This window comes from Polypterus senegalus, chromosome 12 (assembly GCF_016835505.1).
Source record: "Polypterus senegalus isolate Bchr_013 chromosome 12, ASM1683550v1, whole genome shotgun sequence".
In the NCBI taxonomy this organism is placed as follows: domain Eukaryota; kingdom Metazoa; phylum Chordata; class Cladistia; order Polypteriformes; family Polypteridae; genus Polypterus; species Polypterus senegalus.
Window position 1 is genome coordinate 40,579,023 of NC_053165.1, and position 24,838 is coordinate 40,603,860.

General features: G+C 41.7%; 1 protein-coding gene across 5 annotated transcripts in view; it reads left to right on the top strand.

Annotated features, from left to right (window-relative positions):
• The window catches only part of hdac11 (histone deacetylase 11), a 166,591-nt gene that overhangs the window by 10,676 nt on the left and 131,077 nt on the right, over positions 1-24,838 (top strand). For 3 of the 5 annotated variants that reach the window (XM_039771237.1, XM_039771234.1, XM_039771238.1), the window contains exons 2-3: positions 18,584-18,646; positions 19,171-19,319. In XM_039771237.1, coding sequence (XP_039627171.1) covers positions 18,612-18,646; positions 19,171-19,319 — 184 coding nt within the window. In that variant the 5' untranslated portion in view covers positions 18,584-18,611. Of the gene's footprint in view, positions 1-1,402; positions 1,511-5,532; positions 5,573-18,583; positions 18,647-19,170; positions 19,320-24,838 lie in introns of those variants that run through there. The other 2 variants (XM_039771236.1, XM_039771235.1) reach the window with 2 other exon arrangements.

Sequence of the window (24,838 nt, forward strand, 5' to 3'; positions counted from 1 at the left end):
TAAACATTTTTTTCTTATTATTAAATGGCAGATGTTTTAGCATATATGAGAAATTCTCTCATTAATATTAACTTTAGTTTTTTTTGATTAAACGTTGTTATTTTGTATTAATTCAAATTTCAGTTTTAATTAAAAACCTTAAGGGAAGCAGGTTACAGTACTAATTCAGTTGTTATCGCACTGAGAAGGGATGTTGAAAGGTAGGCTCACCTGTACAGATCCGATGCTGCAAACACAGCTGCATCATGGGCACTTCCAGGAGTGCCAACGCAAATGTCTCGTTTCATGCACCTGTCATCAACAAAGGCCTGGAGAACAATAGATGGCCACCCTTTGCGATTAATGTAATCGCGGTAGCCTTCCGTCGGGGGAAGAATAGGCACATGCGTGCCATCCAGCACACCGTAAATCTGTGGCACAAGATGCACCAAGGAATTGCGATATGCAATTTCATTGGCCTCCGCTACAGTTGGAAGTCTGATATAACACCGCATTAATTTTTCTTTAATAGCGGTGCACACAGCATATACACATCGATGGACGGTAGTTTTACTAACCCCGAAAGTTTCTCCAACTACTCTATACTCGGCGCAGGTTGCCAGCTTGTAAAGGGCGATGGCAATCCGCTTTTGGGTTGGAACCGGTGGTCGGTGACAACCTGTGATGGGCAAAACATCAGGACTGATGAATCCACACAACATCTCAAACATCAGCCGTGTCATTCTAAAATATTGCAGCCAGAGATTTTCTGTGAAGTGTCTCCCCACCACCTCCTTCCAGAAGGTCTTATTCCGTCGTCTCTCCCATACCCGCACTGGGGTACTTTCTTCGAGCTCTAGGGCTATCAGACAAGCAGCTGCTTCATTCTGCTGTCGTCTTCGGATATTATGTACAATTCCAATTATTTGTGAAACTGAAATAACAGTAAGCTGGCAAAAAAAAACTGAATAATCTCTCAATTTCTTTGTTTCTTTGTTTAGTGGAGGGGGTGTAACGTGGAAAACAAAAGGTAGATAATTTGCGACATACACAAAATTATGTATGGAAACGGCTCAAGGGCAGATTTTTTTTCACGATACAACAAAACTTATGTGACAGTTCGTTTTGGAGGGGATGACGTCATCACGCACACCATTTTATCGATAAAAAGCCAGTTGGATGGAAACAGGCTGGAGACAGCAAATTTCGCACATTTTTTTTACGTATATTCTGCTTGTCGATAACAAAACATCGCAAAAAACTGGATGGAAACTTGGCTTATGAAGCCTTTACCCAAAACAAGGTAGCCTCTTCCAGTTACTGTATTAATCCATAGTGCACTGACAACGTTAGCCCTGCTGTCTGTTGTCATGCAAACCATGTGGTCTTCTTGCAGTGACCATGATGCCATTGCATCTTTCAGACCTTGCGCAATGATGTCGCCAGTGTGATCTTCTGGGAAGTAGGATGTTTGCAAACAGAAGCTTTGCAGTTGCCATTTTTCGTCAATGAAATGCACCGTCAGGAAGAGGTATGGCTCGGATGTTCGGCTTGACCATAAATCCGTTGTTGTGGCAAAATGTGAAACCTTTTGCAGTTTATGAGTCAGAGTTTGGCGACACGAATCATACAACTTAGGCAGAGCTGTTTGACTGAAATATTTTCGGCCAGGCAGTGTGTTACTTGGGTCTAAATTATTCAAAAGTTGTTTAAAACCATCTCTCTCAACCATTTGAACTGGCACCATATCTTTTGCGATGTAATTGGTGACGCCGTTTATTATGTCATACCATCTGTTGCTTTTCTTGCCATAAGGCACTTTTTTGCAGAATGAGTCTGCTAAAGTTTGCTGAGTGTGTTTTTGTGTTTGTACCTTGGTTATTTTAGACTTGTGCTAGACAGTTGACTCCTTAAGCTTTTCGTATTTTTGTTTTCTGTGCGGTGGTTAGTTCGCAAATGGTGAAACAAGTTAGTTGTCGAGCTGTCTTTAATGGCAACCGATTTATCACATAGTTTGCAGATTGCCGTCTTTTGAGCAACATCAGTCTTTTCAAAACCAAACCACTGCCATGCGAGTGAGAATGAACCATGTCTGGCAATTAACTCTGACGACGTAGATGGTGAGGCTGTTTTATCATCTGGCGCTGTTTGTTCGCTCATTTTGAGGCAGAGAGCGACGCTAACTTGTGGCTTGCTGGATGTATACGCCTACGCAACTTGCTCTGCGCATGAGCAGTGGTCTATACTGTTGCATTAGTGAATGAACTCTGTGTTTGTTTTTTTTGCAAAGCGAGTTACATACTTGATAATTTAATCTCGCACATCGTTAAAATAGGAATTAAGATATACTCGTAAACGATGTATATTGCACACGCCTATCTGTACTGCTAATATCTGTTGGTATTTTGCACTGTAGATCTGAATTCCCATTTGTTAATTTAGTCTCTGTTCTAAACAGTACCCGAGGATTTTTATTATTGCTATCTGTTATTGTAGAATAGTATTCTGAGCGAGCTTTAAAGAGGGCTTTTTTATATTTATTAACACTCTCTGTCCATGCAATTTGAAAGACATGTAGCTTTGTTGTTCTCCATCTGTGCTCCAGTTTTCGACACTCTAATTTAAGAGCTCAAGTGTTTTCATTAAACCAGGGCGAGTTTCCATGTGCTTTGATCACTTTTGTTTTAAGGGGAGCCACTGTATCCAGAGCATCTCCCAAGGTCACATTATAATGTGATGTTAGCTAATCTAAATTGTTTTCCATGCTTACATTTGATGTTAATTGATCTAAATGGTTTTTCGCAATTACACTCGACTTACTCAAAATATCTACAAATTTTGAAGCAGAATTACAATCTAGATGTCGCACTGTCTTTGTTTTAATCTGTGAGTGCGTTGGGAAGGGCTAAATCAAATGTAATTAAGTAGTGATCTGAAGTAACTTAATTTAATGGAGTAATATTTAAATTTTGAATTTAAACTTTATAAGTTACTAGCAAAATACCCGTGCTTCGCAGCGGAGAAGTAGTGTGTTAAAGAAGTTATGAAAAAGAAAAGGAAACATTTTAAAAATAACGTAATATTCCTGACCATCTCATCTTCGTTTTCAACCGTTGTAAAGATAACAGGTTTCATTCATCGAAGTGATCACTACCCAAATCGGTACTCATGAGTTTAAGATATTTAACAGGCATTCCCGGTATTAAGTTGTGGATTTGCCTGCGAATATTTAGTGGCAGCGTGTCTATGAACGTAATTTAATCTTAAGCTTTACACCTTGCTTTCCTATTGATATGTCTACAAAGGCTTGTTCAGCTTCAGTGAACTTTAGTGAGTTCCAGTTTGAAGACCATCTCTTTTGATAAATCCAGGCCTTTCTCAGAAATCATCCCAATTGTTCACAAATGCTATGCTTTTATTTGCACACCAGGTTTTAAGCCAGCAGTGAAGGGAATGCAATCTGTTATAAATCACATCTCCTCTATATAATCTTGGTAAGGGGCCAGATACAACTAAATTCCGACATTTTCTTTTAGCTTTGGTGCATAGAGAGATGAAGTTCCTCTTTAATACCTCAGATTGCTGTAAATAAATATCATTAGTGCCGACATGCAGCAATAAGATAGATACTTCATCGTCGACGACACGGTCCAATGTGGCCTCTATGCCAGAAATCTTGGCCTCTGCGAGGCATTTAACATTAACTGCTGGTTTAACATAGTTTGGAATTCTAACATTCCGCACTATGGAATCGCCAATTATGAGCACTTTCTCATTCACAGTTTCCACAAGCTAGCTGCGGAGTGCTGAGAATCTGTTCTGGGTCCGAATTGGTGACCTGGGTGCTGGGGGACTACATTTTGGCTTCTTAGACCCCCGTTTTACCATTACCCATTCGCCATGTGGCTGAATTGGTGCTGCTAACTTCGGCCACGCACTGACTACAGTGGGACCAGGAGAGACCGAATCCGAATCAGAAGTAGCCGAATTGTCTAAACAAACTGAATTGATCCAATTTTCGGTTTGCCTAATTGCTATCAGGTTCGTAACACGGTCCTCCAATTCGCGTATTTTCCTGACCAACTCTAAATTAACTAAACACTTTTGGCAGGTGAAGCTGTCTACACCGTCAGCCGGAAAACCCTAACTGTACATGCTGCAGGACACACAACATATAAATGTGCCCTCAACGGGCAGAGAGCAGATAGAACTTATGTTTAGTGTTGATATCATTTTCTCCGTTTTTGTAGGTGCTTCTGCGCTTTCCGTGTTCAGCTGAATCACTAAGAGACCGTTGGCTTTAAGATTCCTGCCGGCTTTACTTCATTTGAACTTACTCGGGTGTTTGCGACGGGCTACTTGCCTGTGGGAGACGCCACTGCTCTGTGCTTCCACTGTATGCTTCCGCTTGCTGCTCCGCTCAGTGCTTCCTCTTGCTGCTTCGCTCTGTGCTATGCACCATCCTACAGTATTTAATGCAGTAGGTCCAATAGTAATTGAAACATCCCCATCGTTCCTAGTGGCACAGGATGCCATTGTTAAAAGATAGTGAAGAATAATGGTTAGTGACTAGTACAGATCTTTTATGTGTATGATATACCAGTGCATATTATAATACTAAATCCTTTACTACTAGTGCACAAAAAGAATTGTGAAATATCCAAATAAAAGAAGTGAGAAGAAATTAATTTTAAATGATACATGGTATTAGCCTGGTGTATTCTCTATTGCCATTCCAGATTTTAGATGCAGAAGTCAAAGTCAAAGCGAACTTTATTGTCATCTCAACCATATACAAGTACACAAATAGACAAAATTGCGAAGCTCAGGGTCCACGGTGTAACAACATGAAGTGCAAATAATAAATAAAAAATAGAATTAAAATTAAAATGTAAAATTAAAATACAAACAAGACAACATTGTGTAAAGACAAGACAAAGAAGTAGCAACAATATTGATGTGTAGTAAGCAATATGAACATTGATGCAATGTATGGTATTTGCAATCTAGATACATAAATATAATCAATAGATATGTAACATAATAAATAAATAAATAATAATAAATATAGATAATACAGAAATTATCAGTGTATGATAATAGTTGTTTAAGATGTCTAAACAGTGACAAGTCAGAATGTTTCACAGCAGAAGGATATCAAGAGTGTCAAAATACTTAAAGGTCAATATGAGATTTTCAGTTCTTTTCTACTTGCACACTCGTCTTTGCAGGAAAGTGACTTGCATGTATAAAAGTTCTGTTTTTAGAGGTGGTTGAGGCCATGTGGAAGATCCCAGGTGGCAGCATGGTGTTTAGGAGTCAGACAGCTCTGATGCTGCAGTATCTTCTCTTGGATGTCAGAAGTGTGAAATGTCCATGTGAGGGGTGTAAGGGGTCCTGCACAATGCTGCAGGGCTTGTGGACACTGTGTTAGTAAAATATGTCCTGTAGTGAAGGAAGAGGCACCCTAATAATGTTCTTTGCTGTTTTCACTATCCTTTGCAGGAGCTTGCAGTCAGATATGTTGCAGTGGCCATACCAGACAGTGATGCAGCTGATCAGAACACTCTCAATGGTGCCTCTGTAGAACATGGTGAGGATGGAAGAGGGAAGACTTGCTTGCTTCAGCCACCTCAGGAAGTGTAGTTTCTTCTGGGCTTTCTTGATTAGTGATGAGGTGTTATGCGTCCATTTAAGTTCTTCAGTTATGTGCACACTGAGGAACTTGGTACTCCTAACAGTCTCCATCCACATCTGAACCGTTGATGCTGAGTGGGATGTGGGCAGGATGTGATTATCTGAAGTCCACGATTATCTCTTTTGTCTTGTCGACATTGAGAGATAGATTGTTGCCTTCACGCCATGCAGACAGCCATTACACCTCGTCTCTGTATACTTTTTCATCATCCCTGCTTATCCGTCCCAGCACTGTTGTATCATCCTCAAACTTGATGATGTGGTTGGTGTTGTGCATGACTGTGCAGTCATGAGTCAGCAGGGTGAAGAGCAGTGGACTAAGCACGCAGCCCTGTGGTGCTCCAGTGCTTAGTGTGATGATACTGGAAGTGTTGCAGCCCATCCGAACTGACTGGGGGCCTCTCTGTCAAGAAGTCCAGGATCCAATTGCAGAGGGTGGTGTTCAGGCCCAACCTGCTTAGTTTTACAACCAGCTTTTGAGGGATGATTGTGTTGAAGGCAGAGCTAAAATCTATGAATACATCCTGACATATGTCTTTTTTATCCAGATGTGTCAGGGAGAGGTAAAGGGCAGAGCATATGGCATCCATAGTTGACCTGTTTGAGCGGTATGCAAACTAAAGAGGGTCAAGGGAGGCAGGGAGATTTGTCTTTATATGTGACATGACTAACCTTTCGAAGCACTTCATGATAATTGGCGTAAGTGCAACAGGTCAGTAGTCATTCAAGCATTTCAATGATGACTTCTTCAGCCCTGGTATGATGGTGGTCGACTTGAAGCATGCCGGGACTGACAACTGGCTCAGAGATGTGGTGAAGATGTCTGTGAGGACACCAGCCAGTTGACTGGCACATTCTTTGACCACATGACCAGGTATGTTGTCAGGTCCTGCAGCCTTGCGTGGAATGACTCTGGATAGAGTCCTCCTCATGTCAGTTATGGAGAAGCAGAGTACCTGGTCAGTGGAGAGAGGTGTTGCTTTTCTCACTGGCTCTTTGTTCTGCGCCTCAAACCGTGCGAAGAAGTTGTTTAGCTCATCTGGTAGGGAGGCATCACCATGGCTGCTGTGTGGGTTGGGTTTGTAGTTTGTAATTGTCTGAATGCTCTGCCACATACGACGTGTGTCTCTGGTGCTGCTGAAGTGTTTGTTAATCCTCTGCGCTTATGCCCACTTAGCTCTCCTTATATTGCAAAACAGGTTGGCTCTGGCCACCCTCTTGTCTCTAGATGCATTTGGAGATGTAGCCAATCACAGAGTCAGTGTACTCCTCCAGATTGATGGAGTCACCATCCATAGCATCCTCCCTGAAAATGTCCCAGTCTGTCAATTTGAAGCAGTCCTGGAGAGCTGAAACAGCACCAACCTGCCACACTCTTATGTTGTTGTGGACTGGTTTAGTGCACTTCAGCAGAGACTTGTATGCAGGAACCATAAACACGCTGATATGGTCTGTATAGCTGAGGTGGGGGCAGGGTAGGGCCTTGTATGTGTCAGGAGCGCTCGTGTAAACATTCTCCAGGCAGCTTCCCCCTCTAGTAGCAAAGTTCACATTCTGCAACCTTACAACTTCTATAATTTTAGCACACGGAATAGTAAGCAAACTAATGTTAGGACTAGGAATATAGGGCAACATATAAGAAGAACCAATAAGATTTGTTCACACTTTCGTTATTTAAGTTAAGATTCTTGTTGGTACATTTTGGACAAGCTGCAGCTTATTGATGTCTTTCTTTATGTGGTCTTGTCAGGAGAGAATTGTAGTAAACTTTGCTTTACATTTTGAGGAAGATTTTAGACAATAATCAACTGAATAATTTTAGTAATTACAGTACAATTAAAAGCAATGCATCCATCAATTTTCCAATCTTCCTTATTCTATTACTGGGTCATAATGTGCCAGAGCCTATTCCAGTAGCATTGTTTAGTAAAAGAGAAAAATGATCGTTAAGTGTGCCTTTTTTAGTTATTATTGTCTACTTATCTGCAGAACAAAGACATCAGTACACATCTGGACATTAATATTATCATCAGTACTGGTACTTGATGATTACTTTCCAAGCTCAGTCCACTGCGCTGGGGCCAAATTCTTCCTCCTCCTCTTTGTTCTCATTGGAGGTTGCAGAACTATCTCCCTGGGGTTAAAACTTTACAGCGGACGAAGATAAACAGGGTGGTTAGTGAGGTGGTGTGATCAGCTAGTCTTCTTTTAAAATGGCTTGCTTTTTGGTTTTAACCTGCTTAAAACAAAATGGGTACATTGTTTGGCAATAATGTGTGTTATCTCAAGATGTGGATCAATACTCAGTGATAGTAATCTATCGAGTCCAACAGCTAGCCATGATGTCTTGTGAAGTTCGGTAGACAGTTTGGCTCTCACGAATAAATGTCTGGGTGTTATCCTCCCACACGATCCTTGCCGTAGGTGCATTGGCTGTGCGAATGTGCTCAGCTGGGGCGGCATCTGCTGGTGGCCAGTCAGCTGATACCAGTTCCTCACTCTCTTGCTTGATCTTCTGATCACTCTCAAAAAAATCAGATTCTGAAAAATCAGAGTCAGACTCAGCGATAATGCGCAAAACATCGTCTGCTGAGTATTTTGTTTTCTGCACTCACTTCGCTCCCTCATGAGATGTCGTTGCCATCTTGCCTTTGTTTACATTTTTTTACATTTCATAACTCTTGCATATGCAAGGATAACATTCCTCCAAGCAGAGAGGGAATGCCTGTTACGTAACGATGGGTTTTGTCGCCATTAACACTAGAATTACCACAGCGTATGAAAAAACTTGTAGATCCGTCCCAGAAGTATATAATGTGTTTAAGCCTGATTTCCAAATATCAAATAAACATTTTCACAAAAGGTACAAACAGAACAAATGTACTTCTATTCAAGAATATAACTGCAGAAAAAGAATCTGCGTTAGGGCGCGACATTGACATGCATTTACTACGACCGCTTCAGTGGTGCAACAGTTTCAACTGCTGACTGGTAATCAAAACTTCACGGGTGCGATCCCGGACGAGTACGTTTTGAGAAGTGAGCTCCTCCTATTCTTACTATTTTAGAATAAAAACATACATTTGATTTCAGTCTGTAACAGCCAGTGTAAATGTATAATACTCGTAAAGGTTAACTTTTTTTTTTTTTAATTCAGTTTTATTCTCTCAGTTGCGTTCACGATCAAACCCCACCCCCATTTGACACTGCTGTTTTCACATAATGACGTGCTATAGCTTTGCAGTCTACTTGTGACTTTATGCTGTAGGAAGTAAGTAAATAAATTAAGGTAAATAAAATTCGATCTGGCTTTTATGTAAGTAACATAGTGAAAAGTCAAGCAAAATGACTCCTTTTATTGGCTAACTAAAACGATTACAATATGCAAGCTTTCAAGGCAACTCAGGCCCCTTCTTCAGGCAAAGATGTGAGTAACATATAAATGTTAATGTTTTAGGCACATGCACCGTCCAAATCTAAATACAGAGTGGAGAGTCGTTTGCGTACTCAAGAGTCTATAGCTGAAGGTGGAAGCTGCCGTCGCTGTACTTTGTATATAAGAGCCAGATTGAATGTTATTTACTTATTTACCTTGGTTTATTTACTTACTTCCTACAGCATAAAGTAGCAAGTAGACTGCAGAGCTATAGCGCGTCTTTATGTGAAAACAGCAGTGTGAAATGAGGGGGGTTGTTTGATCGTAAACGCAACTGAGAGAATAAAACTGAAAAAAAATACAAAAAACAAAACTAAACTTCACGAGTCTCATACATTTACAACGGCTGTGACAGATTGAAATCAAATGTATGTTTTTATTCTAAAATAGTAAGAATAAGAGCAGTTCACTTCTCAAAATGGACTCGTCAGGGATCGAACCCGTGAAGTTTTGATTACCAGTCAACACTTGATACCGTAGTGCCACCGAAGCGGTCATAGTAAATACGTGCCAATGTCGCACCCTAACGCGGGTTCTTTTTCTGCAGTTATATTCTTGAATAGAAGCACATTTGTTCTTTTATATTTGTACCTTTTGTGAAAGTGTTTTTTTGATATTTGGAAATCAGGTTTAACACATTATACACATGTCTACATTTTGTCAATTATTATTAAAACATGAAAAACGTTTCTGTTTTAACGATGTGTTTACTGTACTTAGATTGTTGTAGACATGGAGCACACATAAAATGCATGTGTTCCAAATAATAATATAGTATTTATAAAAGGTGTGATTTTGCTTGACTTCTCACTCTATAAAACTCTAAGCAACTGACACGCAGGTAAAAAGACTTCAGCTAAGAAAACTGAGCACCGGTGGGGGATTTGATAGGAGGCTGCTTGCTGCTGATTGTCGACTTTTGTCAGGTAGTACACATCACAGTCTGTGACGCAATATTCGCTCCATAAGACGCACAGACATTTCCACCCTTATGGAGCGAAAAATATGATATATAATAAATAAATAAGCACTAAACGTACACATTTTCACCCATCAAATTTCAGAGTAGGGCACGCTCTAGTGAATGCTGTTTTGATTTGACAACAAAGACACATTTAATTATATATGTTCATTTTTTCATTTCACTATGCATTTGTCAATTTTTCATATTTATTTATCATTAATATATCTTTGTCCAAAATTTTCCTAAGTGTATATTTAAGGAGAGTATTGGACATCCTTGGTTGTCCAGGAGGAATATCTTCAGACTGACTTCAGACTTCTGTCTTTCACCTGTGATGCCCAGGAGGACCGGAGGAGGGCTTGTGCCTCCTCCAGACCGCAAGGGGGCGATTGCCCTGGTTGTATTGGGGGCCACGGGTAGAGGGCTTGGAAGCCAACCCTGTAGGGGCCCGTGGCCACCGCCAGGCTGCGCCCCGGTGTCTGAGGAACCCTGGAGCCCAGCACTTCCGCCACACCAGGAAGTGCTGTGGGGGAAGAAGACAGGAGACACCCGGACGGCTTCCGAGTGCACAGCCGGCACTTCCGCCACACAGGGGTGTGTCCTAAGGGGAGTGCCGGGAAGCAGCTGGAGCCCACCCGGGTTCCTACTTAAGGGGCTGCCTCCCTCCAGTCATCGGCAGAAGTCGGGTGGAAGAGGACAGAGCTGGAGGGAGGACTAGAGGCGGCCAGGAGAAAGGCAGAGAAACTGTGTGGCCTGGACATTGGGGGAATCAGTGCTGGAGGCACTGGGGTTTGTTGTGCACTTTTGTAAATATAGACTTTGTAAATAAACAGTGTGTGGTGGAACCATGTTGTCCGTCTGCCTGTGTCCGGGTCCCAGTCCACACACCCTAGGAGCCTGTCTTCCCACACTGATATGTAGAGCTGCTTGCTGTTTTATAATGGGGCTTTCTTTCTCCTTCATGGTTTTCTTTTGGGGATGCTGTCTGCTCTGTGCCACCTTCATGGAGCCCTTGCCTTTTTTGTGTATTCAATCACAATATATATTGTCAATGTTTAAACAGTAAAATCCAGTGACAAATCAAAGAAACAAAGTATTTTTTTCCTGTTATTTTCAAGAACATTTGTGAAGCAAAACATGCATACTGGATGGAGTACAGACATTTTGCTGTTAATAGAATATGATTGTTGGAAACCTTTAACATAATCAAAAATGACTTTGAGTAGCAATATAAAAATTTCAGTACATTTGAGCATCAAAATTAATAGCATCAATTTAAGTGTGGTATAGACCAAGGATTCTCAGGCTTGGTCCTGGTAACCCACTGTGGCTTCAGGTTTTTGTTTCAACCTGATTCATAATCGGTGACAACAACTGATATCACTGATCTGATTTTTATGAGTGGATGTCAAAAGCACTATGTTGGCAAGTCTGTGTGGGTGGATGAAATACCGAAGGCTATGGATATTGTTAGTATATTTTGGTTAGGTTGGTGGACATATTTCTAGTGGTTTGGCAGGCAGTGATGATGATCCTTGTTTGCAGAATACTGTACCATTCAGGACAGGGCAAAAAGGATTCCATCTTTGTCCTCGAACAGTAGAGCAAGTCTTTGTTCTTTCATGGATATTTGACTGTTTATGTAGAATTTGAGAAGGAATGCAACACACACCTTCCATTATATTTTGAGAAAGATTATATAGATGTGGACATATGTAATGTGCTCTTTTCAGTATTATAGTTTTTGTGATCAAATGAAATTTGTTGGACGGCACGATGGTTCAGTGGTAGCACTGCTGCCTCGCAGTTAGGAGACCTGGGTTCGCTTCCCGGGTCCTCCCTGCATGGAGTTTGTATGTTCTACCCGTGTCTGCATGGGTTTCCTCCTATAGGACCACCTGGGAACCCGTGGGAATTGCTCTGGAGATACAGTAGACTGTTTCTAGGGATAGGGTCGTCAAACCATCTGAGGTTATCATTTAGTTCAACTTCTTTGTTCCAGTCAAAGTCTTACTTGTGTAGATATTTTATCTGCTTTACAAGAACCCAAACAATATTTCTTATCACAAAGTGTTTGTGTCTTACTCTAAAATCATCTTGTGAATATAAAAACTCTCTCAAAGTTTTTATTGAGATGGGCAAATGTTTAAAGTGCAGGCTACGTTTCAGACTGTATACAGGCAGTCCCCAGGTTACGAACAAGATAGGGACTGTAGGTTTGTACAAACATGCCTCTTCTTAGATAGTCTTGTCGCGTCCACCCTCGTTCTCGAAGGATACACACCACCTGGTCATGTGGTGCCTCTGTGTGAACCGGTCAGGCACAGAGAAGGTCAGCTGCCGAGAGAGCGTCTCGACTGTTGCAGGGCCTACATTGGTGAAGCAGGTAAGACGGTAATGAAACCGAGGCACAGTGTTTATTGGTTTTTAAAGACTGCTTCTTTCATTGGGTTTTAAGCAATGCACGGAACGAACCAACACACAATCGTCCATGTGGCGCTCAGGCGCGAAGGGTGGAACGGGAGGAGAGGAGAAGGACGTCCACTCCGCTCACTCCGTCATGCTAGTCTGCTGATTTCTCATTCAGTATACACTGCCTGCTCATGTGCCCACCTCCAAGTCATCACTCGAGTCGTTGTCGTCTTTGTACAGTCCAGATGCACCTGTGACTCATGTAGACTTTTCATTGTTCTGTGCGGTTTTGGCTGCCTTTCTATATATAATCCACCAAGACACCCGACCACGGTAGTAGCGAGGTGGGAGGGGGGTGTGTACAAAGTGCAGGAGCATCTAAGAAGACGCATGTTTGTCGCGGATGCGAATTGCTGTATGTAGCGTGTAAAACAGTTTGCTGTGGTGCACGCGGTTGTGCGTCGTAACCGAAAACTCGTTTTTTAAAGACTGCTCACTTCATTGTGTTTTAACCTCAGTTGTAAAGGAATGTTTTAAGGATCCCATGGGATACCCCTCGCAAACAGTTTTACATGCTGAATATGGCGATTCACCTCCGCGAGAAACTTGCCTCTATTAACAGTCAACGTGGGTCGGACCTGCATGTGACCTCTACGACAGACGAATATAAATGACGCCGGTTTTCTGTGTGTCGCGTCCGAGTTGGTGGGCGTGGCTCTGTGAGTTGTCGTCGTATCCAATGGTCTTGGAGTTGGTGGCCGTGGCTCCTTCCTGCGTGCGCCATAGGTGTCTCACTTGTCGCGGCTTAGTGAATCCACGCCCTTTCTGGCATGCTTTCCATGATTCTCTTGCCTTTCCATGGGTGTCTTGCCTTAGTGAATTATATATATAGATTGTTGACCGACTGTAACCAAGTGCTCCGCCAATGAATGGTGGAGTTTTACCTCTCTCTGACCTTTTTATTATTTATACTTTATTTTCAATGGTGATGGTTTTTCTCTTCTTTACTGCATCACCAGCACTTGCATCAGATTTATGTTTCAGAGACACTGTTGAAGGGTGAAGACAAAAGGTTAAGATGAGCTCTTCTGCACAGCACTGTACACACTATCACAGCAGGAAGGCACCAGACGTCAACATGTCTGATGTACTGACAAAAGTCAACTTCCAGCTATGTACATAACAGTACAAGCAGGCTTGCTATTGAGAATGAATGGGGGCAGCGACGGGCGGTTCATTACCAGCCCACCTCGCAGTCACCTCCACTATACTATGCTGCCTGCAGCGTCCGCCCTCCGAGAACGAACACGGTGCAACCAAAGGCGGGTAGTGAGTCACCCCCATTCAACAGTCAGCCATCCGATACACACTACAATGCTACCCCTCACCGCCCCGTTCAGCCACAACTGGATCACCGCTTGCAGCATTACAAGCCTCCCACCGAGAATGAACGGGGCAGCCGTGTGTGGTGGGTGGGCAGTGAAACTGCTTGCTGCCGGGAGCCACTCGAGGGACACTACACTGCGCAAGCATCGAAATCGTCTCCCTTCCAGCCTCTGTCCATCCACCGCTTGCAGCATTACCAGCCACCCACCGAGAACAAACAGGGCAGCCGTGTGTGGTTTGCGGGCAGTGAAACCACTTGCCGCCGAGAGCCGCCTGAGGGACACTACACTGCGTGAGCAGCAAATTCGCCCCCCTTCAGCCTCTGTCTAGCCACCACTTGCAGCATTACCAGCCACTGTGGACTTGAACCCGGACACAGGCAGACGGACATCTTAAGTTCACCACACACCCTTTATTTACAACTATTTACAAGTCAATTTATGTGCACCACAAACCCCAGTGCCTCTTGCACCGTTCCCCGAATGTCCAGGCCTCACAATGCCTCTCTCTCCTGGCCGCCTCCAGTCCTCTCTCCAGCTCCGTCTCTCTTCCACCCGACTTCCGCTATCGACTGAAGGGAGGCCCTTAAATAGGAACCGGATGGGCTCCAGCTGCTTCCCGCACTCCTCCGCAGACACGCCCAGTGTGGCGGAAGTGCCGGCATCCGAAGCCGTCCGGTGTCCCCTGTCGTCTTCCCCAGCACTTCCTGGTGTGGCGGTTATGCTGGGCTCCAGAGATATCCAGGCACCGGGGCGCCGCCTGGCGGTGGCCACGGGTCCCTACCCGAGGCCCCCAACATAACCAGGGCGGACGCCCCCTCGCGGTCTGGAAGGGGCACAAGCCCTCCTCCGGGACGCCCAGGGCTGCACCCACCGAGAACGAACGGGGCAGCCGTGTGTGGTGGGTGGGCAGTGAAACCACTTGCCGCCTGAGGGACACTACACTTGCGCGGGCAGTGAATTCGCCCCCCTCCAGCCTCCGTCCAGCCACTGCTTGCAGCATTACTAGCCACCCACCGAGAACGAACGGGGCATCCGTGTGTGGTGGGCAGGCAGTGAAACCGCTTGCCACCGGGAGCTGCCTAAGGGACACTACACTGAGCTGGCAGCGAAATCGCCCCCCTCCAGCATCCAGCCACCACTTGCAGCGTCCTCATGCGTCGCTGCTGCGGCCCCGTTCGTAAATCGTAGGTCGGATGTCCGTAACCTGGGGACTACCTGTATTAAACAAAAGAAAATGTGTGCATGTTTTAATAGAGTTTTGTGAGGAACCTTGTGAGCTGCTAGAGATATCTTTCAATCTTTCTTCCTCTGTCCATCCTTGCAGTACAGACAGCTAAACTTTATAAATAATATATCTGCATAAGAACATTATTTAATATAAATATAACTTGTCTAGTCTTACACTCCACAAATTGTTTAACAAAGTACAATATAAAATTTAGCATTCTTAATGGCTTCTGTTGTCTCAAAAAGTGACATATTTGAAAGATCTCTGCTATTTCCAACTGGTATCCTTAATAGACTCTCCTCAACTATTATGAAATGACATGAAAAATGTTCACACCCTGCACAATGTTGTCCACAGTAAGTGGTTTTGAAAATTAAGGATGGAGGTGTTTCATTTATCTGCAGTCCATTTTTACATAATTGTAAGTGCAATTAATCTGTCTTCCTTGTAGAGAATTCTTGATCCTGTTATCTTTTATTTAGGCAGAGGTGTTATCTTAAAATTTGTGCAAAACATAAGTTGTTTGCTGAGGTGTTTCTTTTAAGCAGCTCCTAAACATGTCTTTCTAGTTAAATCGGGCATTCCTTTCAGTTTCTTTAATTTTTACCATATTTTTGGTGCAGCTATTTTAAGAGAAAAGTAAATAAATAGATTGTGGACTTTTTCTTGTATATATTTGTTGTCTGGGAGCGTGAGTAAATTATGGCTATAAATTGCTAACTGAGGGAATTTAACATAATGCTTTGTGGCAATTGAGAAACAGTCTTTATTTTATTTGCAGTTTATAAGCATTTAGAATCTTACTTTTCTTTTTTGATGAATCCTAGCATAGTTGGTTAATTTTACCTCGACTTTCAAATCCATTAATGACTCCGGCGCTGCCGCGAGTGGCAGCCTTTCCAGTAGCTCCGTATACGACTTTATCTTTCTACCATTTTCTCTGACGACACTGCTATCGTGGGCTGCATCAGGAGTGGGCAGGAGGAGGAGTATAGGAACCTAATCAAGGACTTTGTTAAATGGTGTGACTCAAACCACCTACAACTGAACACCAGCAAAACCAAGGAGCTGGTGGTGGATTTTAGGAGGCCCAGTGTGCAGACCTATAAATACCTGGGAGTGCAGCTGGATGATAAATTGTACTGGACTGCCAATACTGATGCTCTGTGCAAGAGAGTGCAAAGCCGACTCTACTTCCTTAGAAGGCTGGCATCCTTCAACATCTGCAATAAGATGCTGCAGATGTTTTATCAGATGGTTGTGGCGAGCACCCACTTCTACGCGGTGATGTGCTGGGGAGGCAGCATAAAGAAGAGGGACACCTCACGCCTAGAGAAACTGGTGAGGAAGGCAGGCTCTATTGTAGGCACGGAGCTGGACAGTTTGACATCCATGGCAGAGCGACGGGCGCTGAGCAGGCTCCTATCAATCATGGAGAATCCACTGCATCCACTGAACAGTGTCATCTCCAGGCAGAGGAGAAGCTTCAGCGACAGACTGCTGTCACTGTCCTGCTCCACTGACAGATTGAGGAGAACGTTCCTCCCCCACACTATGTGACTCTTCAGTTCCACCCGGTGGGGTAAACGTTAACATTATACAAAGTTATTGTCTGTTATACCTGCATTTTTATCAGTATTTTTTTCTTTTCTTTTCAGTATGCTGCTGCTGGAGTATGTGAATTTCCCCTTGGGATTATCTAGCTATCTATCTAGCTAGCTAGCTATCTACCTATCTAGCTGACAGTTTAGCAAATGCTACTTCAAAACAGGGTCTTAATGAGAGCACCCATCTAGTGTCATTTGCTGTAACACAACTCTTCAGTGTACCCTTCTGATTAATAACCTTGTGATTCTGAATTTTTTTCTCTACCTTTTGGATCTTTTGATAACATGGATTGGAGAGTTTAACACAATGAATGTGAGTGGAGGGTATTTTGAATATTTTATGCCGATAGGAAGAATTAATTGCTCATATAATTAAAATGGATATAAAACACCAAATTCCTATCTTAACCATCCTCGTAGCCTGATTATAGCATGCATGCAGTTGTATGGAGCATTATCAAGGGAAACTTTTATTTAAGGTAAGAATTGTGTTTTATTTTGGCCTTGATCGTATTAGTATTTGGCAGTACATAATTCCAGAATCATTGTGGATTCAAGTGGACTGCAGATGAAAAAAGGTTTATGGTCAAGTGCTTTAAAAAAGTCTGAAGAGGGTTTGAAAGGAATTTAACTTGAACAATTCTACAGTATTTAAGAATTAGCTCCTGAGAATATTTTACAAATCTACCAAGAGCAAGTTGATCCACCAAGTATGGCCAATACTTCACTAATAGAAACTAAAAGAAGACTGTAAAAAACCCAGCCTAACATCAGAGGATTTAAATACGTCTCTTGCTACAGTCCAAGTTAAACTACATAAATCAGCTGTCACAAGTAGGTTGCATGAACTAGGTCTTCATAGGAGGTGATGAAGAAAGAAATTGCTTGTCTCAAAAAAGAACATAAAATCAGTAACTGAAGTTTGCTGCCAGTAATGTAGGGGTGTAGTCCTCCTGTTTAAAATATTGCGCAGATGGACTTTGGTTTCCACATAACCAGAGGTTAGAATAAGTCACCTTCTGTGTCATAAAAGGAGATTGAATAAGGCTTGGCATCAGAATGGGCATCCAGCCTTAATTTTTTCCCCATTACACCCTTGATAATAAGTTACAAAACATAGGAGGGGTACAACTCATAGTGCCCTGCAGTTGCTCACACCTGGCTTTGTCAAACAAAGAAGGGGAACTAAGCAAAATCACAAATGTTTTAAACTTGATTTATGATGGTTGTAGACACGATTCACTATAAGTTGGAAGATTTGGTAACAAAGGGGGTGAGAAGAGACCATGGTCGAAGATTATAAGAAGAGCATATGTATGTCTGAAAAACTGAGAAAAATTGGTGGTCATGTAGTGGGTAAGAAAGCTTATTACAGCTGATAAGGTTATTGTTAGTAAATGACTAATGAATATAATCTTAGCGTATCTCACACACTTTGTCAGAAGTATTGAAGTGAAACATGAGTTTTGGAACAGGTTATTGGAGGTAAAGTCAGGGGTGACTCAGGAGAAGGTAGTAAAAGGTGTGACTTTAAACATAATGTTAATACAAAAAAGGCTTGTTTACATTAGACAGGTGAAGCAGTTCTGTGTAAATGGAATATCAAGGTATCTGTTCCAGCTATTCAATGTAAGGGACTACTAGACAATTGCAAGTTAAGCTTAAATCACTTTTCCTGGCGTGAACTTGCTTTTTCATAGCATAGGAATGCACTGTAGCTTAAGGTATGTGTTACATACACTGCAAACTGTTCAAATGATAAAATGTTGACCTCCCATTTGTTTAAAATAAATTTTAGTATAGAATTTAATAAGTTCTGCTCTTATTGCATATCTGATTTCTACTCATAGGCCTTAATTTTCTTTCTTTCAGGATGAAGGTAAAAATATGAGCAAAGAAAATGTCAGGGAAAGGAAGCAAGCAACAGCAAAGACAGTGAGTTGATGATTATAATTGTCATAATTTACATTTTTAAAGTAAACAAGTAACTCTTTCGCACTTTTTGTTTCAATTGTTCAGCAGCAAATAATTACAAGATTGCTCTATTAATCAAAAGATAATCTTGAATTGACCAGCTGTTTCGGTTATGCTTCATTTTTTTTACCTGGGAGTTGCTGGAACTTTGAGGGAAGTTTTCTGTATGTGAAAACATGTAGTCCCCGAATATTGCAAACAGTGGCACCTCGATTTTATTTGTTTTAGATAGTGTCTATATTGTCCTTATCTCTGCTTCAAGTGACTCGATTCTCCTTGCATAGTCTTGATGATGATAGTATTGACAGTTCATTTACCTATTTTTAGTTTTTTTAAAAGTAAATCTTTTCTTATTGCTAACAAGAAAAAGTAACATTTTTCGAACATCACTTTTTAATTGTAGAAATGTTTCAGAAGCCTAATGCTTTTTCATTTTTTCTTTTATTTTCATTTCCTTGTCTAAACCTCTTTATCCTTGTATGCAGGTTTCACCAAACAGAGCTATATTTCCAGGTCCCCAACACATGCTATCCCATTGTCTATTCTCCAGAATACAATATTACTTTTATGGGCTTAGAAAAACTTCATCCCTTTGATGCAGGGAAATGGGGGAAAGTTATCAACTTTTTAAAAGGTATGCTATGTTGTTTTTTTTTGTTAAATGCACGTTCAGTACCTTACAAAAGTATTAAATTCCCTTGAAAGTCATCATAACTTTATGTGTAACAAAAGATTTGTACACATATTAATTCAGTTTTTTTAATTTGAACTCTTATGCTGTAACAATACATTTCCAAAGTTAAAATAAAACTTTTTATGTAGATATTTAACTGAAGAAGAAAAACTCAAAAAAGTAATGTTTGCGTAAATATTTAAACCTCTGTGCTTTGTAAGCTCCGGGTTCACACAAATTACAAATTAATCACAAACAAAACAAAGGTGAAATGTGACAGTCATTTGATGATACCTAAACATAATTAGGTACTACTTGTGAGTCCTTCATATCTCTATAGATATTAAAAGCACTTTTTGTTAGTGATCCCTCTAACATTTTATTCATAACTTCGCTTGGTGGTTTTTGGGGGCCCACAAGGTGACACTTCTCTGGTCATGGGTGATTTCAGTGCAACCACTGGCACTGGGTCTGGTGACCATGGTGAAAGTGGCTCCATGTTCCTTGACTTTGCAAAAAGACGGAGGCTGCAGATCACTGGATCCTGGTTCCAGCACCCTGACCCGCATAGTTGGACTTGGTACTCCAATAATGGTGTTGTGGTGAAGGAGAGTGATCACATTCTTGTGGGCAGATACTGGAGCCTCTTACATCCGAATCTGTGAGTTGCAGTCAGTGCGGGTGATAGAACGGTCCTTGTGGATGATGCAATTGTGACCCACTTGGCTGACTACTTTGAGCAGCTGTTTAAAGCTGATCCTCGAGGTAGGATGTTGGACATCTTTGGATCCACGGTTGTTGTGGCTAATCCTCCAACTAGTTGTGAACCACCCAATCTCACTGAGATTGCACAAGTGGTAAACCAGCTGAGAGTAGGGAAGGCTGCAGGGATCTTATAATATTCAGGGTGAACTTCGCCAGACTGGTGGTAAGGCTTTCCTTGCATTGCAAGCAATCTTTTCTTTCATTTGGGAGATGGTCGTCAACCCAGTTGACTGGAAACAGGACTTGTCCCTATTTGAAAAGGTTATGGGTGATCTCCTGGATTGCAGCAACTACAGGGGGATAACACTGCTCTTGGTGCTGTGTAGGTCCTTGGTAGGGTCATCCTCAATAGGATCCGTGATCACTTGGTAACCTACAAGTGACTGGAGCAGTCTGGTCTTATGCCTAAGAAGTTTACCATTGACCGCATCCTGGTACTGAGGGTACGCAGCCTTTGTCAGTTTTTGTAAAGCGTTCAAGTCAGTTGATCAAGCTGCCCCATTGGACATCCTGAGACTTTGTGGGATCTGGACTCCTATGGTACTGTGTCTCTTTGCAGAATCCTTGGGTACTGATGGTTTGACTTTGTGTCGAACGAGCAGTTGCTCATGGAGTCCCATTAACTTTGAGGGGGTGTTAATGATGGCACTGAGGCGGTATGGCACGATTTCCTGAGGGTGATCCTGCTCGCATGATCCTCATTGTTGAGGCCTAGGGGATGCCCATGTAACACCTGGCTGTGGCAGATAGATGGTCATTTCCTGGGGGTGGTATTGGATCCCGTGTCTGCATGGGGGGTTACCAACTGGGACACCGAGCTGTTTTGTCGTATGGTGGGTGTGGGTGTTATACTTGTACCTTTTATGAAGGTTTTTATTTGATAATGGACTTTAATCTTCACAAATTATACACTTCATGTTAACATTTTGTCATTAGTACTATAACATTAAAAAAGTTTTTGTTTTAATTATGTGTTCAACATTTCTTGCCTCACATTTACTGTAATACTACATTTGCACAGATGGTTGTAGACACAGAACACACATGAAACACGCATGTGTTTCAAATAATGATTTATTATTTACCCTGTACAATACCAGACACCTCACACTGAGGTAAACAGACCTGAGCTGGGAAAACATTTTGTCCAACTTGAGCTGTGTTGGTGGGGGATGGGATAGCATGCTGCTTGTGCAGATGGACACATTTGCAAAACAAAGACACTGATGAGTAGGTGCGAGGAAATTTAAGGTGACTTTTTTCGGAGGCTTCAGGGATTCTAGTGTTCTGTTGGATCCATCATCAGAATGTGGAAGGCTCATCACAGCACCCAGACTCTTAATAGAACAGGCCATCCCTCAAAACCAAACCACAGAGCAAGACGTCGACTTGTAAGTGAAGTTAATAAAAATCCAACCATCCTAAGTTTATTCTCAAACTTAGGGCACTTGCCACTAGTTTTAAGACATTAAGCAAACTTTCACAACTCGTATTGAAACAGCTGAACAAATGACATCTACCACTGACGGAAAAGCATCACCTGCAAATTTTGAATGCAAAGCACTCAGAGACAGACTACCTGCACTGGAAGATGGATGCAGAAGGAATAATATTTGAAGAAGATCTCCCTGAGAATCATGAAAATCCAAACCCAGTGAAATTTTTAGCTGAGCTATTCTCTAAAATAATTGGAGAGGACTTCAAATCAGACACCGAGATGGCAGCAGCTTACTGCATACGGGATCAAATACCTCTAAACTTAGGACTCTCATTGTGCATTTTGAAAAATTACATTGTAAATTACATACAATGTTACTCCTCAGACAGAAATATAAGATTATACTATTTGAAAACAACCATATTTTCCGTTTCACATTTTATCACATTAAACAACACTTACGGAAAGCCGAGATCAGATGCAGCCTCTTGTACCCTGCCATAGTGATAGTGGACATTCTAGGCAAGCTGTACATTTTTACTTTTACGGAGGAAGCAGAAAAAGAACTAAAAAAACTGATCCCAACACTTTTTTGAATTATGATTGTGGCTTGCATTCTGTCCTGGCATGGCAAAGAAGATCTTACCAGCTGTTTGATCCGCTTGCAATTATACTGGTACCATAATTATATATCCTATTTACTTATTGGCCACTATATGCGTATGTTTTAATTACAATTATATGCATATATGTATGTATGTATATGTACTTTTTTTTATGGAGGCTGTTTAACATCATACCCTTGGTTTACTGTATAAGGGCTTACTATGCTTATCCAGGGCTACTGTTTAATATTATTCCCTGGGTTTACTCTCTCAAGACGGGTCAAGATTATGTTTAATGCTTATAGTATTTGGACTGTATTTTCAATAGATATCTCTATTTTAATCCTTCTACGCCGCTGCTGGGTGGGGAGGGGGCATATTTTGTTTTGGATGAGCTCTGTCTCTAGGCATGTTAGAGGACTGGGACTTTGTGAAGTGTGGTTAAGCCTCACGTGGGGAGGCAAAATAGGGGGGTGGGGGAACTAGGGGGTAGAGAAAGAAAGCAAGCTATTTCTAACCTATCCTTTTAATCCTTATAATTGCCAATGTAACAGTAGGCTTCGTGGCAATAACTCTTGGGAAAACTGGAAATTAAGGTCAAAGTTGTCTTATCTTATGTTAAAACTACAAAATGACAGCAAAAGTTCAGAAATATCTTCAGTACCAAACAGTTAACATTATGAGTTGGAATGTTAAAGGGATGAATCACGAATTAAAGAGAAAGTATTATCTCACCTAACAGGTCTAAATGCTAAAATAGTATTTTTACAGGAGACCCACTTATTAAGCAAGGATCAGTTTCGGCTACACAGGGACTGGACTGACCAAATATTCCACTCCAGCTTTACAAAGAAAACTAGAGACTTGGAAATTGTTCAGCATAGAGATCTCATTTGTAATGACAGATGTTGTATCTGAATCCTGAAGGTAGATATGTGATTGTCATAGGCCATCTATTTAACTGTAAAGTGATTTTGATAAATATCTACGCACCCAATGTGGATGACAGGGACTTCATACAAAATGTATTTGTATCCATTCCCATTGTGAACACTAATAAAATTATAATGACTGGGGACTTTAATTATGTTTTAAATCCAAACCTAGATAGGTCTCCTGCCACAGGGGCGATGATGTTTAACACTGCTAAAACAATTACACAGTTTGCAACTGATCATAACTCAGACCCCTGGAGATTTCTAAACCAAAACTCAAGAGCAAATTTCTTCTGTTCACCAGTGCATCACTGCTACTCAAGATTATTTTTTATAGATAACTAGCAAAATACCTGCGCTTCGCAGCGGAAAAGTAGTGTGTTAAAGAAGTTATGAAAAAGAAACATTTTAAAAATAACGTAACATGATTGTCAATGTAATTGTTTTGTCACTGTTATGAGTGTTGCTGTCATCAAGGATTTGATTATCATTATTTCTTTCAATCAAGTTCGTATTTGGAGGATGTGTTGTGTTCAGGTTATATTCCGTGTTTGTCAACTGCTGTAAAGATAACAGGTTTCATTCATCAAAGTGTTCACTACCCAAATCGGTACTTGTGAATCTAAGATGTTTAACAGGCATTCCCGGTATTAAGTTGTGGATTTTCCTGCGAATATTAGCGGCAGCGTGTCTATGAACTTTATTTAAACTTAAGCTTTACACCTTGCTTTCCTATTGATATGTCTACAAAGGCTTGTTCTAATTCAGAGGGTTGTTCCTTTCTTACTGCATCAATAAACAGCTCGTCTTCCTCTTTATCTGAGACATCACACACTGCATGCACGGGTTTACCTTTCCCAGTCCTGCAAAGTCAGTTCACGTGAGCCGCTCGGAGTACATGCATCGAAGCTTCTCAGCTGTGCTTGTGCTATCTTGTGTGATCTTGCGATGTCCACAGCTTTATTTAATGTTAGCTCAGACCCAGCACAAAAGTTTCTCTCGCACTTTTGCTGAGTTTGTGCCAAACACTATTCTATCCCTGAACATCTCATCTTCGTTTGCATAAGCACAGTCATTCACCAGCAATTTTAACTCCGTTACAAAGTGATGAAAAGTCTCGTTTATACCCTACGTCCTCTCATAAAACTTGTGTCTCGCGAATATCGTATTCGTCTTAGGCATGACAAACGCCAGCGGCAGCGTGTCTATGAACCTAATTTAAAGTTAAGCTTTACACCTTGCTTTCCTATTCGTTTGCATAAGCACAGTCCTTCACCAGCAATTTTAACTCCCATTACAAAGTGATCAAAAGTCTTGTTTATACCCTGCGTCTTCTCATTAAATTTGTATCTCGCGAATATCGTATTCGTCGTAGGCATGACAAACGCCAGCGGCAGCATGTCTATGAACTTAATTTAAACTTAAGGGTTACACCATGCTTTGTTTCCGCAGTCACACGTCATGTGTCACTCTCTTCATATTCTTTTGCTGCCTTCTCAATTGTGTAATGCGTTTCTTGTTCAGCGCTCTTTGGAGCTCTTGCTTGTTCTCTGCGTATGTGTTCACAGTCAGTTCACGTGAGCCGCTCGGAGTACATAGATCGAAAGTTCTCAGCTGTGCTTGTGCTATGTTGTGCGATTTTGCGATGTCCACTGCTTTATTTAATGTTAGCTAAGACCCGGCACTTAAAAGTTTCTCTCGCACTTTCGCTGACTTGTCTATCCCTGACCATCTCAT